We start from the raw sequence: 17707 nt of genomic DNA on the forward strand, positions 1-17707 counted from the left end.
TCAGTCTGCCAATGCTTTTTTATTACACACTGTGTGGTATGCACTCTTAATGTTCTTCTTTAATCCCTTTTTTGTTGTTAATCTCTGTGAACATCGCAAAGCAACCTTCTTTACATTACATGTTATTTAGCTGATGCTTTATCCGAAGTGACTTAATACACTTCAATACTGTGGACATGGCTACAGGAGCAATTTGGCTTAAGTAACTTGCCCAAGGACACTTTGACATGTTGACTGCAGCGGGTGGCGATGGAACTGCCGACCGCTGACTGGAAGTTGCTTATCCCTTTCATGCATAGAGGTTACTACAGTGGACAGCTATTCAAAAGGTGTTTTCTTGTATATGCATTATTTTGTTTGCATAGTTGCACCATCAGCCACTACATAGGACCCTATTGCATCATCCCATACACTGTCACTCAGTGCCAAGTCAGTGTAAGTGCATGATACATGTCTCTAAACCAGTGGCGGTTCTAGAACATTTTACATGGGGGGGCAAAGGGGAGGCAAGAGGTCATGCCAGGGTGGCATAGGAGGGCGGACAGTACGTGGTATTTTATACTGTATATAACCTATTTATTGTTAATTCATGCCCTAACACAAGTGTTCTTAATGCACAAGAGAAACAAGGTGTTCAGACAAACAATCGGGTGCTCTTTAAGTCCCCCAAGCTTACTTCAATAATTTTAAATGAAAGGAAACTACAAAATGTATTTTAAAGCAATGAATTAATGGAACAGGTTGTTTTGCATTACAATGTAAAATTAAATATATATTTTGTTTTAAAAAAAATTGGTTGTCTTACAGACATATTTGCATGTCCTCACTAAGCATTATTACATATTAATTTAATATTAAACAAATCAAAATGGCCAATTATCCCAAAATGTTGCTGCTAATATAATCATATGCTTGTCAACTTTAACTGATCAAAAATCAATTATCAATTATCAAAATTATCTATGAAATTGCAATATTGTCCCTCAGTTTGTTTCAACCCCGTCACGCCATATCATTTACCCTCCTATTAAAATAATGGATCAGTCCATGTGTGATCTGCATTGAGGGAATTACATCACAAAAGTTTCACTTTCTTCTCTTACCTATATTTCAGTTTTTGTATTTTCAGATTAAGATTGACAAGCTCAACATTTCAACTATGTTGTATGAATTATTAATAGTAAATAATTGTTTATTACAGAAATAAACAATAGTTTTGCAAAATATTACAATTTTGTAATGTCCTTGATTTCCACGTGGTGCCATATCTTAGCTAAACAAGGTCTCATGCCTACTTTTTGTCAAAAACTTCAACCCTATTTTTTCAAGGAAATTCCTAGTAATTATTTATTTTTTGTGCCTGAGGTGGGAAAATGTAAGTAGTCCACTACCAGATGTTATGACCAAACATTTCGGTTTCATTTTTCAAAGATATAAAGACCCAAAAGGCACCCGATTCAGAGAATACTCAGAATTCTGCATACTGTAAGTACTTAATTATAATTAAGTACACAAATGACATCACCCATCTCTTCAGAGAGCTACAGGTGACCTGTGCAGCAACACATTTCAATCAATATTTGTCAATACTAAGAGCTGCTAGATTGTGCTGCTGTAATGGAATATGTAAGGAGAATAAGAACATACCATGTGGTCCAGCTGGAGTTTCCTCTGCCTCCTGATCCCTGCCTCTGGCCCTCTTTCTGATACTTCATCTTTATTCCTCACATATATTTCTTCTTCTTCACTAATGTCTTCATCTCCTCCTCTTCCTCCCGCTCTGACCCTCCTGGTCTCTTCATCTCCTCCTCTTCCTCCTGCTCTGACCCTCCTGGTCTCTTCATCTCTCTTTTCCTTTTCCTCTTTCTGTTCGTCCTGATCACTTCTCATATGTCTTTTTGTTGTTGTTGAATCACTCCTATACTCTGGCCTGCAAGAGTCTACTTGTGAAAAGCACTGGTACAAATGCTTGTATAACTTTACACGTTAGGGCCATGTAGCCTAGCTAATATGTAGCATATCATAAATATTACATCAGAAAGTATTGATCAAGCGCACACAGGCAGCTGTGTTTGGATCCAGTTTTTACGGTAAACGATGTATCCTGGTTTCATTGATCTGGCCTCATGGCTGTGATGTGTAGTTTACGTGGATATAATAGTAGGCTACCGCGTAGTTTAGCAAAGTGATCGATCTCCCAGCTAACGCTGTTTGCGTAGTATTTTGTAACGTAACGCCTCAAACAGCGTCCGTCTGTTAAACGCTATCGATTCAAACGGCAGCGTTTTATTAATATTTAGTTTCAAGCTCTCGTCCTTAGTAAAAACAAAACTAGTGGAAAGGGAAATGCTCCCAGGGGAAGCTGATCCATAGGTGCTGGGACAGCTCGCTCCCTCTCTGCAGCTGTGTGAGCCGCGGTCTGTGTGAACGCCACTCCGCAGTTTAATGCAGGGCCGTAGCTGCGTTTTTAACGGGCCTAAAATTATATTTAAAATGATTCACTTAGAACTAATGTAATGCTTGTTTTGTTGCTTGAGAAGCTTGTGGAAATAGTGTAGGTTTGTTTTAGTACAGTTTTAGGGAAACAAAAGTTAGGGGGGCAGCTGGGGGGGCAAGGCTCTACAGTGGGGGGGGGGGGGGGGCAGCTGCCCCCCTTGCCCCCCGTAGATCCGCCCCTGCTCTAAACCAAGATGGACGACAGAAAGCCACATGGACCAAGTCACCCATCTATATCTTGCCAATCCTTTTATGGAAAGCGTCCCCTGCAGGTATAAAAAAGGTGGTGACATCAAGTAACAACTAAGGAATCATATAATTCATAAATTATCAAAGTATTGATGTTATGTTTGCAGGAAATCATGATTAACCACCTGTCCACTACAGTGGACGTCATGCATCACTGGCTATATTTCAACTACAATTCGTACTGGTACTGCTGCTGTTGTTCCCAGGGCCGTCCTTCCCTACAGGCAGATCATGCAGACTGTGTGGGGCCTCACCTTGTGGAGGGGGCCACACCTTGCGGAGGGGGGCCTCATCTGAGGCACACCTATGCGCTTATGTGGCGCAATTAGGGTGGCGCGGCACGGTTTCGCCGCTGCGAGGCTAGCACTCATCAAATAACTGTGCGTGGGGCCTCAAATTGGCCCCTGGCCCTGGTTATTCTTGAAAATACTTCATCTGCAATATCTATTTGGGCCGTAAATCAATATACTTATGTTATTATAATGTAATTTTAAGTTTGCACATCTTTATTTATCATTTTTTCTAAATGTACATCTCTTCAGTTCAAACCTTGAACGCATACTGTCCACCTGAGTGGACATATAAAAATCTCTTTGAAAAAACTAGATTAAAAAAAAAAAAGTTCAAATCTTGTTTTTCATGCACCAAGAGCAAATAACACTTGGTAAAAAAAATCCTGACTGAGGCTTTCATAATTCATGCATGAAAGGGATTTATTTATCCCCTGGGCCACATTCCCCACAAATACACAATATGAAATGTGTTCTAAATTAAGAGGCCTTGCCTTGCCTTTTGTTTGAGAATAAGTGGATACAGTAGTTTAAGATAAAATTGGACATGATCTTTAAAAAATAAAACAGTAGACCATGATCTCAATGGGTCACCCCTTATTAGTTAAAAAAAATATATATAATGAAAAAAGTCTCATAAACATTGACTAGTACATTATAGAAACTACAAATAAAATAAGTAGCCTAATAAGTTACAAATAATAAAAAAAATATGGTCAGTTATAGCTGAAAACTGTAAATGTACTTCACTACAAATAACATGGAATTCATTTATGAGAAAAAGGTTGTATGTTATAAAGTTATGAGGTTGAGGTTTAGAGCACATTTTTGGCCATTCAACAAAAAGTAATGTTAAAAGGGAATGCTGCAAGTATAATTAGTTTGAACATGTGGACGACCAAATAATGCTCATTGCCGCATATCAAGAACATTTCGGATTACAAGTATCCCAAATATTCCAAAAAACGTTCACATCATATGAGAAGAAAAACTATATCAATGATGTTTTCTCCATTTCTTTTCCATTTTCAAAATGTTCAGTGTCAATGAAATGGTCCAAGACCACATCCAAAATGAAAACAATTGTTTGCCAGGTCAAAAATAGAAAGGGAAACTTTTAATGATATGTGGCCCACAGTGCTTGTGTCACTACAGGATCACTCTGTCTGTTATAGCACCTGTTGTCAAGATACCCAATTCAGCTTTACCATTTTGGATTATTATTGATAATCTCTAGTGCGGTTTGCCAAGGGCAGAGGTTCGCTTTTAGTCCTGGTCCACTAAAGAACTAGGTCACTCCTTTAATCTCTCCATGTAGAGTATACTGTAGGTTAACAGCCTTTTCATTTAATAAACCTCAGTGAGTGCTAGCAGAGGGAACACAGAGTCATGAATCGTGCAAAATCCCAAAAGACATGACACACTATTTCTGCAGGATTCATCGGGGGTTTGAAATGACCACAACAGCTGCAAAAGTTGTAAGATCATTTATGACCATGAGTCCTGTTTTATAGGTCTTACTAAGATTTCAACAAAACGTTGAGGCTCTATGAGGGGTTGTCGTTGTAGCAATATGCACAATTTGTAAAACAAAATAAATAAACTGTGTGCAACAGTTTGATAAATGTATGCAAATCGAGTAAAAAGCTATAAATATGATTATATAAAATAAAATTGATGTTAAATTGTAAAACCAAATCTAAAAAGTGGAGCTCATGAAAACATTTATTCATAAGACTTTATTATGTGCATTAAATGTGTGTTGTTGATTAATTTAAAAGTATGCTGCCACACATCATGTTGGCCTCTTGTGCAGACAATCCCTCTCTGATACGCTGCTCCAGTCCTCTATATTCTTTTACACTGCTGCCCCCCAAGTGTTCAAACACTGCTGGTGGACAAAATAAATGTGTATGAGTGCATAAGTTAAATAGTGTTAAGAAATGTATTTATTTAACTGGAACTATGGATGGAGTGTAGCATTTACGCTGATAATACAATACAATATATAATTAAGGCCCCGAACATAGCCAACAAAATAGATCGTCCCAAGTAACTGCCATAAACCTGCTGACATCTGATGTCTCCACAGGCTGAGATATACATGTGCAATCCACACCTGAACATATTAGTGCTTGATCATGTTTAGTGAAGTTATTTTAGCTGTATTTATTTATTATTATCCTATTTATGTCTCTCTATTATTAGCTTTTAAGGTTTGCTTCCTTTATTTTATTCTTATTTGTATTGTATTCTATATTGCACCTACATGACCATCACAAAAGACATTTCGTTGTGCCCTAACAATGACAATAAAGCTCTGGAATCTTGAATTATTTTTGCTCACTGCCCTTATAGATATTCACTTACTTTCCTAAAATATAAAGGGCTCTATTTGTGCAGTCAGGTTGTAAGTTATAAAAAGGTATGAAGAAATGTATAAATCAAAACTGAAAGCAAAGGAATTTGGGGGCGAGTCAGAATCAAGGTAAAGGGTGTTCAGTTACTAGAAATAAAAAATATGTTCTTATTGTTGTTTGTAGTTTCATCATCATCTAAATGTGTACATATGAATGAGGAATGCATGGACATTGTATTATTTTATGACAATAATTCCATGATAAACAGGCTAGCCTATTGTCAGTTAAACTAAATATGAGGCTGCAAAATTCACAACATATAATTACATGTGATTAAAATTACGTCAACAGTGTGTCATGGACTTTATATTCTGGCGGCACTTCCTGAAACAAGGGGGGTTTTTATATATAATTGCAGGGTGTTTTGGGGGATCACGTGACCTTGCTAGCACAGGATGTCCCACGGAAAAAGAGCTGTGACGTGAAGCGTGGCTCCAGTCAGCTCGCTCCTCCAACAGTGGGCACCGGCACATGGACAAAGTTGGAGACAAAGTTTGGAGATATGTTACTTTCTACAAAAAAAGGCGAATCGGTGCTTGTTTATTTTTCAGGTAGTCGGGGGAACCCTAAAAAACAATAGCAAAACACGTTTTTTTTAAATTGATCAACATTACATCAAAAGTTAAATGAACAAACATCCTCGCTTGCGGTCCGTTACGCACTCCTTTATGTCGGTTTTTCAGCAAGACGTCCATGCCTCCGCGCTGCTTCTCATTCATTCGGCAGAGAAGAGCAGCCCGCGTCCGAGCATACAATGAAGCAGTGTGTCCTTGTCCGACACAATGCAGCAAGATGCTACGAAGCGGACGACACTATTTCTCGCAAGACTCGGGACGTTTTCGCTCGATTGCAGAGAGAGATCAGCTTGAGGTTTGTATATGCTACGCGAACATCACCACATTTTGTGAGGAAATGACTCAAAGCGTAACAACAAATATAACCCACCGAGCCACCAGCACACGGTAACGCTTGTAAACATCCTGCTGGCATGCCCGAAAAACGCTCTACATGTATGCTGAAAAATGATTACTATTCCCTGTGCTGCTAAACCATACATGTGTGATGTGTCCGTGTGTGATGCAGGTATAATGGAGATTCCAGATAGGGATACTGCCATGTAGTCCAAAATAATCAATATGTGTTCCTATTGAATATGTGAGTTGGTCATATAGGTTTTTACATTTTTTCAGATTGTGATCATTTGAAAGACACTCGTTTCAGGGCATTATAGATAAATAATATGCAGAAGTATTCATTATCATTCTGGTTCAGTTGTGGGGGTGTTGAAAAGGCTCCTGAATTGGATGTCCCCTCCCCCCTAATGACTGCTATAGAATAAACACACACACACGCATCCATCAAGGTCCATTTAGAGCAATTCTGAAGCTTATGTATAGATGATCTTTGATATATGATCTTCATCATCCTTGAACCAAGTCTGCCCACTTGTTGTCTATCTGTCTTCACACACACATCTTGTGTGATCTTTTAGACTTTAGTTTGTATGTCTTTGGCACTACCCTTGTACAAGGGTAGTGCCAAAGATAGCAGATTAGTGAAACAAAACATCCCCTCCAAACCCTTTTTGTTGTTTCGATTTAAGAAAACAAAGGCGTTTACTATAGTGAGGTTATCAGGTGCACACTTTTGTCAAACTTGAAATGTTAAGAGCTATTAAGTTGAGGATAATATAATATATACAGTACTATATCTGAAAGGAAATAAATGTTTTTTTATTTCCAAACGGCATCCGAACTAATATCAATCAATCACATTGAAATGTAAAACAGGCAGAACACTATATATTATAACGGTTTCAGTATTTGCCTGTGATAGCTCATTGTTTACACTAAAACCCCTGGATGAACAGCTTAGCATTCAGTGGGAATTTGGCTTTCAGCGTCTCCATGAGATTTTGCTTCAAGGCTTTGACGGCAGCCATTAATGTAATTTGTAGTGAGATGATAAACAGAGTGATGTGTGTTTCTGCTTGAGCAGATAGTCAGATTTGCCCAACGCTCCAGTGACTCTTGAATATGTAAAAGTGCTCATCTCTAGTGCTTCAGCCTGACAGTTTGACGGCTATGGCGTATTAAGCTCAGATAATTGGGTGATATTTACTTACAGAGCACACAATCACTCCACAAAACTGTTTATTTTTCCAGTAATGATATGCTAGAAATTATTCACTGTCCTGACAGGTCCAAATTATGTGTGTGTGTTGACGGTAGGCATGCATAGTCTACATTTCTTTTTCAGCAACAACAAAATAATAATTAAGAAATCTGTTGTAATCCATGGTTGTAAGTTATATCCAAGCAGTTCATTTGTTCCTAAGGGTTTCAGTGGAGCAACAAACCACATGCGGGCTGATATAGTGACATTATTGTGGGTTGTCTTCTTTACTGATTCCCCCTTAATATTTATGAGTGCAGGTCCAATGATAGCCTATTATCGGGCACAGTAACACAATACATTACATGTCACTTGTTAGACACTTTTATCCAAAGCGACTACTTACATACTCAATACTGTGGACAATCCCCACAGGAGCAAATTGGGGTGAAGTGTCTTGCCCAAGGACACAACGACATGCTGACTGCAGTGGGACTCGAACTTGCTATCCCCTGATTCGAAGTCCAGCACACAGCCACTGAGCCACAGCCTCCCATATACACCCAAAGGATTGGAATGATGCTACTACAGTTGATGATGATTTAGTTATGATACTGTCAAGCTCTGACTTTCCTTAGATCTCTTTCCTTATACACTTTTTTATCAGGAAATCATATCCCAGTCAACATGTTGAGGCTTGCGCTTGATGGTGACTTCACAATGTGGACAAACTGTTACGGTGTGCAGGAATCAGGACCCAAATGCAGATATAACGAAAATAACTCCTTTATTTCAAGGCTACAAATATACCATAAACAGAGACAGAACAGAACACTCACCGCAGTTTACTCAAAACACAAGACGAACCGACACTGAACACAGGAAGAGACAAGACTAAATACAGGAAGTGGTAATCACAAGACGAGACACAGCCGGGCAGGGGAGGAGAAACACAAGGGCCACAGGTGAAAACAATCAGACAACTAGACACACCAGGGAAACTAACGACGGGAGGAAAAACACAGGAAGAAGGACCAGACAATATACAAGGATGAAAATACCCATAACCAGACATACAAAACTACAACACAGACAGATCCTAACACAAACTTCACAAAAATGATACTGATGAATTTACCTGGAAGATGGAGCAATTTATTATCACACCCACTTCTTGAAATTGCTTCATGTTAAATATACAGCGGCTCTGTCCTCTGCCATGTGAAAGAGTTCCACTGTGTTTGCTGTCGGTGAAACCTGCACTGTTTACATTAACTCCCTCACTCTCAATCCGTCTTCTTCTTTATTCCTGACCCCAGCCCCACCAAAAAGAAACACTCTTTTTTGAGGTTTCTAAGAAATGAGGCGACCAAGTTTAAAAAAGCTTTGCATTGTATAAACTGCTCAACATTTCTCAGGATTCTGATAAAAGCAAAGGATGGTTTTAAATACACACTAGCTGAATTTATGTCTGAATTTAGTTGTCTGTTTTGTATTTCTCTTATACTTTTTGTTATGTCTAAAGCATAATCCAACATGATTGTTGTATGATTTCATGAAATTACATTGTTTTTGTCTTCATATTCAGCTGTATATATATATATACCCATGATTATGATATATGTCATTATAAACCAAGAATCACATCTGTTTTGCAAACTCTGCCTTAACTAAAGTGCCTTTTTCTTTTTGCAGAATGAAGCTTTAGCCTGACAAGCTATGAGCAACACACAGACTATACTCTAGACGTCCAATTACAAAGCCAGAACTCAAGAATGAAGACCAAATATGCAATTGTCTTCATCTGTATCGTGGCCCTGGTCATCATTGAAAAGGAAAGCAACATCCTGTCAAGGTAAGAGAAAAAAGAGTCAGTAATCTGTAATGTAAGAACTTTATCGGACACTTCTAGAGCTCACTGATTAACATGTTACAGCTTCCTTGTTTCTTTGTTTAGTACAATACTAAATGTTAAAATTACACGCTATACTGGTTGTTGTTCTGAACTGTCTCTGAGAGATGAGCAATATTTGTATTACTTCTGGACAAAGCCTGGCTAACAGCTCCCACCTGTTTACATTATTTATGCTAAGCTAAGCTAACTGACCACTGCCTGTAGCTTTGAATGAAATGCACAGACATGATAGTGATCTTCACATATAACTCTCAAAAAGAAAGCAAACAAATGTGTTTCCCATAATATCAAACTATTCTTTTCACGTGTGTTTAGACCAATGTTGTGATTCTCCTGCTATGAGTCAAACATACGGTGGCTTCATGTACTGTATGTGTCAGCTAAATATAAGACATATCTTATGTGTTTATACTTATCAGGCGTTTCTGTCTCAACAGATTCTCTGATAAACTGATCCAGAGGCAGGCCCCACAGCAGACCCCACAGCCTCCACTGGATTATAGCAACATAACACAAAATGGCTCCCTGATGATGCTGAAAATGCTGCTCTCTAAACTCATCGGTACAGTTGGGTACAACTCAAGTCTCTCTGAGGAGCAAGAAGAGGAAGAACTAGATGATTTAGGCACGTACAGCTTCAGCGGTGGCCGTAAGCACATATTACTCTTGGCTACAACACGGACAGGTTCCTCATTTGTTGGGGAACTTTTCAACCAACACGGGGAGGACATGTTCTACCTGTTTGAGCCTTTGTGGCACGTCGAGCGCATGCTGACCACGGCCTCAGAGTCAAACAACGGGACAGTGTTGTCAGGAATCTACCGGGATGTGCTCCAGGGGCTCTTCCTGTGTGATTTCTCTCTCCTTGAGAAGTACATCGCCCCCCCACCTAAGGACCACGTCACCCCGGCTCTTTTCCGCAGAGAGTCTAGTTTATCCCTCTGTGAAGAATCTGTCTGCAGTCCTGTAGTCAAATATGTTTTTGAAAGGTATTGTATATCCTCTTGATATTCACTGTTTTGATCAAGCTTACGATATTGGTTGAATTTTGAAAAGGAACCAACATTGAACTGTAACACAGTTGCAAAGGGGGAGGGGCAGTATTTTATTTAACACTGTCGGCATTAGTTTAGTTTTAAGTTTAGATTTAGATACTGTAAAATGATTATTCAAAATTGATTCATTGTTCAAAAGACCTCATGAAAGACGACACAAGAAGTGAGGATACCCGGCCCGGAGGAAGCCCGGGGTCCCCTTCTGGAGCCAGGCCCAGAAGGAGGACTCGTCGGCGAGCGTCTGGTGGCCGGGCTTGCCACGGAGCCCGGCCGGGCCCAGCCCGAAAAGGCAACGTCGGCAACACCTCCGCTTCTCCGTCCCGCGGGCCCACCACCTACGGGAAACATCGATGGGGTCGGGTGCGCTGCCAGAAGGGTGGCAGTGAAAGCGGAGGGTCTCGACGGACCAGACCCGGGCGACAGAAGCTGGCTTTGGGGACGTGGAACGTCACCTCTCTGGGGGGGAAGGAGCCGGAGCTTGTGCGGGAGGTGGAGCGTTACCAGTTGGATCTGGTTGGGCTCACCTCTACGCACAGCGTCGGCTCTGGAACCTTACTTCTGGATAGGGGTTGGACTCTATTCTTCTCCGGAGTTGCTCAAGGTGTGAGGCGCCGGGCGGGTGTGGGGATACTCACAAGTCCCCGGTTAGGTGCTTCGTTGTTGGAGTTTACCCCAGTGGACGAGAGGGTCGCATCCCTACGCCTGCGGGTTATGGGGGGGAAAACTCTGACTGTTGTGTGTGCTTATGCACCCAACAGCAGTTCAGAGTATACGGCCTTCTTGGAGACCCTGGAAAGAGTCCTGTATGGGGCTCCTGAAGGGGACTCTTTCATCTTGCTGGGAGACTTCAACACACATGTGGGCAATGATGGAGACACTTGGAGGGGCGTGATTGGGAGGAATGGCCCCCCTGATCTGAACCGGAGTGGTGGTTTGTTACTGGACTTCTGTGCTAGTCATGGATTGGCCATAACAAACAACATGTTCGAACATAAGGATGCTCATAAGTGTACGTGGTACCAGAGCACCCTAGGCAGAAGGTCCATGAACGATTTCGTTATCGTATCATCGGACCTGAGGCCGTATGTTTTGGACACTCGGGTAAAGAGAGGGGCGGAGTTGTCAACTGATCACCATCTGGTGGTGAGTTGGGTCGAGTGGCGGGGGAAGCCTCTGGATAGACCTGGTAAGCCCAAACGTGTAGTTCGGGTGAACTGGGAACGTCTGGAGGAGGCCTTCAACTCACACCTCCGGCGGAGCTTTTCGGGCATTCCTGTGGAGGTTGGGGACATTGAACCAGAGTGGTCGGTGTTCAAAGCCTCTATTGCCGAAGCCGCGGCGGGGAGCTGTGGTCTCAAGGTCCTAGGTGCCTCAAGGGGCGGTAACCCTCGAACCTCCTGGTGGACGCCGGTGGTCAGGGAAGCCGTCCGACTGAAGAAGGAGGCCTTCAGGGATTTGTTATCCCGGGGGACTCCCGAGGCAGTTGCAAGGTACCGACAGGCCCGAAGGGCAGCAGCCTCATCCGTGGCCGAGGCAAAGCAGCGGGTGTGGGAGAAGTTCGGAGAAGACATGGAGAAGGACTTTCGGGCGGCACCAAAGTTGTTCTGGAAAACTGTCCGACACCTCAGGAGGGGGAAGCAGGGAACCATCCAAGCTGTGTACAGTAAGGATGGGACGTTGTTGACCTCAACTGATGGAGTGTTAGGGCGTTGGAAGGAACACTTTGAGGAACTCCTGAACCCGACAACTCCGCCCTCTATGTTAGAGGCAGAGCTGGAGTATGACGGGGGATCAACACCAATCTCCCGGGGGGAGGTCACTGAGGTCGTCAAACAACTCCACAGTGGCAAAGCCCCGGGGGTGGATGAGATCCGCCCAGAAATGCTGAAGGCTCTGGGTGTTGAGGGACTGTCATGGTTGACACGTCTCATCAACGTTGCGTGGAAGTCGGAAACGGTACCGAAGGAGTGGCAGACCGGGGTGGTGGTTCCCCTTTTTAAAAAGGGGGATCAGAGGGTGTGTGCCAATTACAGAGGCATCACACTACTCAGCCTTCCCGGGAAAGTTTACTCTAAGGTACTCGAAAGGAGGGTCAGGCCGATTGTCGAACCTCAGATTGAGGAGGAACAATGCGGATTCCGTCCTGGTCGTGGAACGACGGATCAGCTTTTTACTCTCGCAAGGATCCTGGAGGGGGCCTGGGAGTACACTTATCCGGTCTACATGTGTTTTGTAGACTTGGAGAAGGCGTATGACCGAGTTCCCAGGGAGTTACTGTGGGAGGTGCTGCGGGAGTATGGGGTGAGGGGGTCTCTACTCAGGGCCATCCAATCTCTGTACTCCCAAAGCGAGAGCTGTGTCCGGGTCCTCGGCAGTAAGTCGGACCCATTTCCGGTGAGGGTTGGCCTCCGCCAGGGCTGCGCTTTGTCACCAATCCTGTTTGTAATATACATGGATCGGATTTCGAGGCGTAGTCATGGGGGAGGGGGTCTGCAGTTCGGTGGACTAAGGATTGCAACACTGCTTTTTGCAGATGATGTGATTCTAATGGCTTCATCGGTCTGCGACCTTCAGCACTCACTGGATCGGTTCGCAACCGAGTGTGAAGCGGCTGGGATGAGGATCAGCACCTCCAAATCTGAGGCCATGGTTCTCAGCAGGAAACCGATGGACTGTCCACTTCAAGTAGGGAATGAGTCCTTACCCCAAGTGAAGGAGTTCAAGTATCTCGGGGTCTTGTTCTCGAGTGAGGGAACAATGGAGCGTGAGATGGGCCGGAGAATCGGAGCAGCGGGAGCGGTACTGCAGTCGCTTTACCGCACCGTTGTGACGAAAAGGGAGCTGAGCCAGAAGGCAAAGCTCTCTGTCTACCGGGCCATTTTCGTTCCTACCCTCACCTATGGTCATGAAGGATGGGTCATGACCGAAAGAACGAGATCGCGGATACAAGCGGCCGAGATGGGTTTTCTCCGCAGGGTGGCTGGTGTCTCCCTTAGGGATAAGGTGAGAAGTTCGGTCATCAGGGAGGGACTCGGAGTTGAGCCGCTCCTCCTTCGCGTCGAAAGGAGCCAGTTGAGGTGGTTCGGGCACCTAGTTAGGATGCCACCTGGGCGCCTCCCTAGGGAGGTGTTCCAGGCACGTCCAGCTGGGAAGAGACCAAGGGGTAGACCTAGGACCAGGTGGAGGGATTATATCTCTTCGCTGGCCTGGGAGCGCCTTGGGATCCCCCAGTCAGAGCTGGTTGATGTCGCCAGGGAAAAGAAAGTTTGGGGCTCTCTGCTGGAAATGCTACCCCCGCGACCCGACCACGGATAAGCGGGAGAAGATGGATGGATGGATGGATGAAAATGATTATAGGTTATGTTATGTTACCCCTGACTTGAATTTATTTGTTTTCTTCAATTTGGTAAATGAATTGCTCTAAATACGACGTATGATCCCTACATTTGGAACAAAGCACAATAGTTGCTGAATTCACTGAATATTGACTTTGAATGTATTTAAGTTTGTACATAGTAGTTGCATGTACAATACTCTTGTAATGTTTTGCAAAACAAGACACTTAAATACATCATTTTAGTGAGTCCTTTTAGTGGTTGACCTCACCCCTTCACCTTTTTATGTCCACTGTCTTGTACCTTTGATCTTATTTTAAAGAATCATTGATCATCTTTTATACTTACAAATTCAGCCAACAGAGTTCCATGCGCATTCTTAATCATGCTTATCATATCATACCATGTAAGTGTAAACCTAGTCACCTGAAAAAAATCCTCTCTCTTTGCAACCATAGAAAAATATGTTATCATACAAATCTCTACCACTTCCTTATTTTTTTAGGTTTCACTGTAAGACTCGTCGCTGTGGGCCGCTGAACTTGACCCTTGCAACTGATTCCTGCCTTTCGAAGCAGCACCACGCCGTTAAGACTGTCCGTGTGCGCCAGCTGGACACGTTGCAGCCTTTAGTGGAGGATCGCCGTCTGGACGTTAGAATTATCCAGCTTGTCCGAGATCCACGGGCCATCTTAGCATCACGCATGGTGGCTTTCTCTTCGAAGTACCAGACGTGGAAGACCTGGGCGCAGGACGGCCAGGTGCCCGAAGATGACGAGGAGGTAAAGAGGCTCAAAGCAAACTGCGACCAGATTAGGATGTCAGCAGAGGTGGGACTGAGCCAACCTCGCTGGCTGAGGAGACGCTACATGTTGGTGCGCTATGAGGATATTGCCCGCTACCCCATGCAGAAGGCAGAGGAGATGTACAGGTTCACAGGGATACCATTCAGTCCCCAAGCTCGGGAGTGGATCCTGAGGAACACACAGACCATGCAGGAAGCTAGCGGGATTTATTCCACCCAGAAGAACTCATCAGAGCAGGCAGAGAAATGGAGATTCAGCATTCCCTTCACACTGGCTCAGGTAGTGCAGAGGGTGTGTGGACCCACAATGGAGCTGTTTGGATACAGGTTTGTGGATGATGAAAAGACACTGATGAATAAATCCATCAGTTTACTCGAAGAGAAGCTCTTTCTTTAATTCAGAGGTAAAAAATGAAGCTGAGAATCTGGAAAACATTTCATGCAATGGATCCAAACCAGGAAAAGACATTATTGCACAGACCAAAACTAGTATGCAAAGGTGCCAGGAGACACAACATGTTTTACTTGGGACAGTAAGCTATTGGCCATACAATAATATTCACTCTCACCAATGATGTGCCTCATTGATACAAATGAAGAGCCACTTAAGAAAGAGAAGTATTTATTTGTGTTCTGCGTTCACTGAGAGGCCTGGTATTTAAGCTTTACTTGACGCTTTAAATGTAGTTTTAAATTAAAAAAAAGGCTTAGATGTCAAGCCTGACTTGAAAGGGATTATTATGTAATATTTGATTGATAGTTGATCATCTACAAAAGTGAAATGATGGTGATGTGTGTTAACTTTGTGTGTGTGTCTGAGAAATAAGTTGTTTCTGTTCATCGTTCATGACGCTAGTGCTTACATTTGTCTAGTTCAATGTATATTTTGATATATATCAACTGATAGATCACTTTAGTTTAGACCTGGTGTGCTTTAATAGAGCTTTACATATCCGACTCAGGTGAAATGAATGTGGCATTTTGTGGTGTCTTCACAAGGAGTATTGATACATCTCCACAAAAAGTACTCTGTGTGCAAGTACAGTATGGTCTTAGATGTAATTAACCAAATGCCATTTAAAGCAATTCTCAATATATCATAATGAAGAAGCTAATCTAGATGGATATATAAAACTCATTAGGTGAGATAAAATTAGTAGATATATTGATATCTTACTTCAGATACCAACATGTGTCTTTAACAACCGAGTGTAGTTTTTCCCAAAAGAAAGTATCCACAGCAGTAATGCATTTTCCAGTGCTGCCTCCTATCCTCTAAGGACACAGTTTAGGTATTATTTAACCGAAGCAGCTCCTGCACTGATATCCTATGTGTCACAGGGAACATTCTTGTGCAAAGAGATGTTTTAATTACTTTACAAATCAGAGAAATAAAATCACCAGAATGAATAAAACCTGCAAAAGTCGAAAGGCTTTTTAGTCGTGAGTTTAATGTGTGTTAACGGTTATGGTCACAACAAAAATATAAAATTGTAACTGTTTTAAGGTGGCCTTTTACTTTAAGTGAAACCCAGGTACTGCTGTGTGAACTGTCACTCTTGATGGTATATAAAGGTATCCACTGTGGCTCTAGCTCAATGGTAGCATTGTGTTCTGCTTGGCTGAGGCACGGCTGAAACTGCTGTGCTGCTCATGGAAAGGGATATGCATTAGAGGTACATATAGAAGGGTGCTCATACTAACTTACTGTTTAAAACATAACTATGAATACATTACATACACATATGTACAGAGAGGCAGGCCTCAAGTTGAACAGAGTCACTACTGCAAGTTTTTTTTTATCAAAAGGGAATACTGTGAAATACCAAGAGCAGCTGAGATAATGGACGCAGTCAGTCTATTCAACTACTTCAGATACCAAGAGTGGCATTATAATTATGTGTGACTGTTTATGTTTTACAGTCCTTAAAACAGTAAGTCCTTCCTTCATTTAGAACGTGTCTACTTGAATAAAGAATGTTCATGGTGAAGAAAATGATTAGAACAGCAATAGCATAGTAGTATAGTAGCAATTATGAGTCAAGTCTTAATTCTTGTCCAAGCAAGTCTTGATGCAAGTCTGAGTATCTTAAAAGAAAAGTAACACCTATTGATCAGGGTTGTGAGGCAGAAGGGAAAAATAAAATGCCATATTTGAAAATGTTTCTTCTAAAGCTCTTAATGGGGATTTTTGCATAAAGCTTGGCCTTACAAATACGTGTTCAAGTGGTGTGGCTAAGCAACGCTTGATTTTACTAAGTCAAAACTGGAGTCAAGTCACAAGGCCTTATTTCTGTGACTTATAGCAGAGCAAGTCTGCCTCTGGAAGAAAAGCAGTGTCATAGGATGTCAAATTTGTGATTTTCTATAATAAATTGCTGTCTGTGTATTACATCTAAGTTACAGTCATATTGCTGATGCAGAAGAAAGCACAGATTATGTTTAAGCATGTAGAAATGTATCACACACATGTAAATGGCAGAGTTTCTTCTATTGAAAAAGTGATTAAAGTTATTTCTTGTTGTAAAATGGTTTGAAGCAATAGAGACATCATTATGTTCTTTCATGTGCAAGTGCTGCTTCTGTCAAAATAAGATGATTTCTCACTCCTTTCTTCAAGGATCCAAAATAATGCTGATGATCAATCAGATGTTGCTGTTGTGTCTAGAGGTGACACCCTGGAAAACAAGCATGTTGTAAATGTTTATGGTCTCTTAGTCAGAGGTTAAAGAGCGAGGTGAGAGGACAATCCTGGTCTGGATGTGCAGTTAGTGACCAATAGGCCTACAAAAAAGCAACACAGTGCTATCAATTGAAGGATTACATAATGAAGTGTTATGGTTATAGCTTTTTTAAATACAAATAAAACAACATGTTGCATCTACCGTTATAAGTATCCAGCGAGCACACTAAAATACCTAAAGTAACCCACCTACAGTACATGGTCGATCCACCAGCTATGTTCACAGAGGAACTTAAACCTTTATTGAGGTGTAAAGCTAATATTTATTGTTGCTACATCCAGTG

General features: G+C 42.1%; 1 protein-coding gene across 1 annotated transcript; it reads left to right on the forward strand.

Moving 5' to 3' along the window:
- Positions 1–5872: 5872 nt before the first annotated feature.
- On the forward strand, positions 5873–16095 carry chst3a (carbohydrate (chondroitin 6) sulfotransferase 3a). The gene is made up of 4 exons (XM_034203714.1): positions 5873–6325; positions 9266–9425; positions 9923–10474; positions 14381–16095. The coding sequence occupies exons 2-4, from the start codon at positions 9346–9348 to the stop codon at positions 15075–15077; spliced, it is 1329 nt and encodes a 442-aa protein (XP_034059605.1). The 5' UTR covers positions 5873–6325; positions 9266–9345; the 3' UTR covers positions 15078–16095.
- Positions 16096–17707: the final 1612 nt, after the last annotated feature.

This window comes from Gymnodraco acuticeps, unplaced genomic scaffold (assembly GCF_902827175.1).
Source record: "Gymnodraco acuticeps unplaced genomic scaffold, fGymAcu1.1, whole genome shotgun sequence".
NCBI classification, from domain to species: domain Eukaryota; kingdom Metazoa; phylum Chordata; class Actinopteri; order Perciformes; family Bathydraconidae; genus Gymnodraco; species Gymnodraco acuticeps.

Excerpts from the sequence above, each read along its gene's own strand:
- chst3a (XM_034203714.1), top strand. The coding sequence starts at position 9,346 with ATGAAGACCAAATATGCAATTGTCTTCATCTGTATCGTGGCCCTGGTC. Across the intron at positions 9,426-9,922 it reads GAAAGCAACATCCTGTCAAG|ATTCTCTGATAAACTGATCC; the intron begins GTAAGAGAAAAA and ends CTGTCTCAACAG. Across the intron at positions 10,475-14,380 it reads GTCAAATATGTTTTTGAAAG|GTTTCACTGTAAGACTCGTC; the intron begins GTATTGTATATC and ends TTATTTTTTTAG.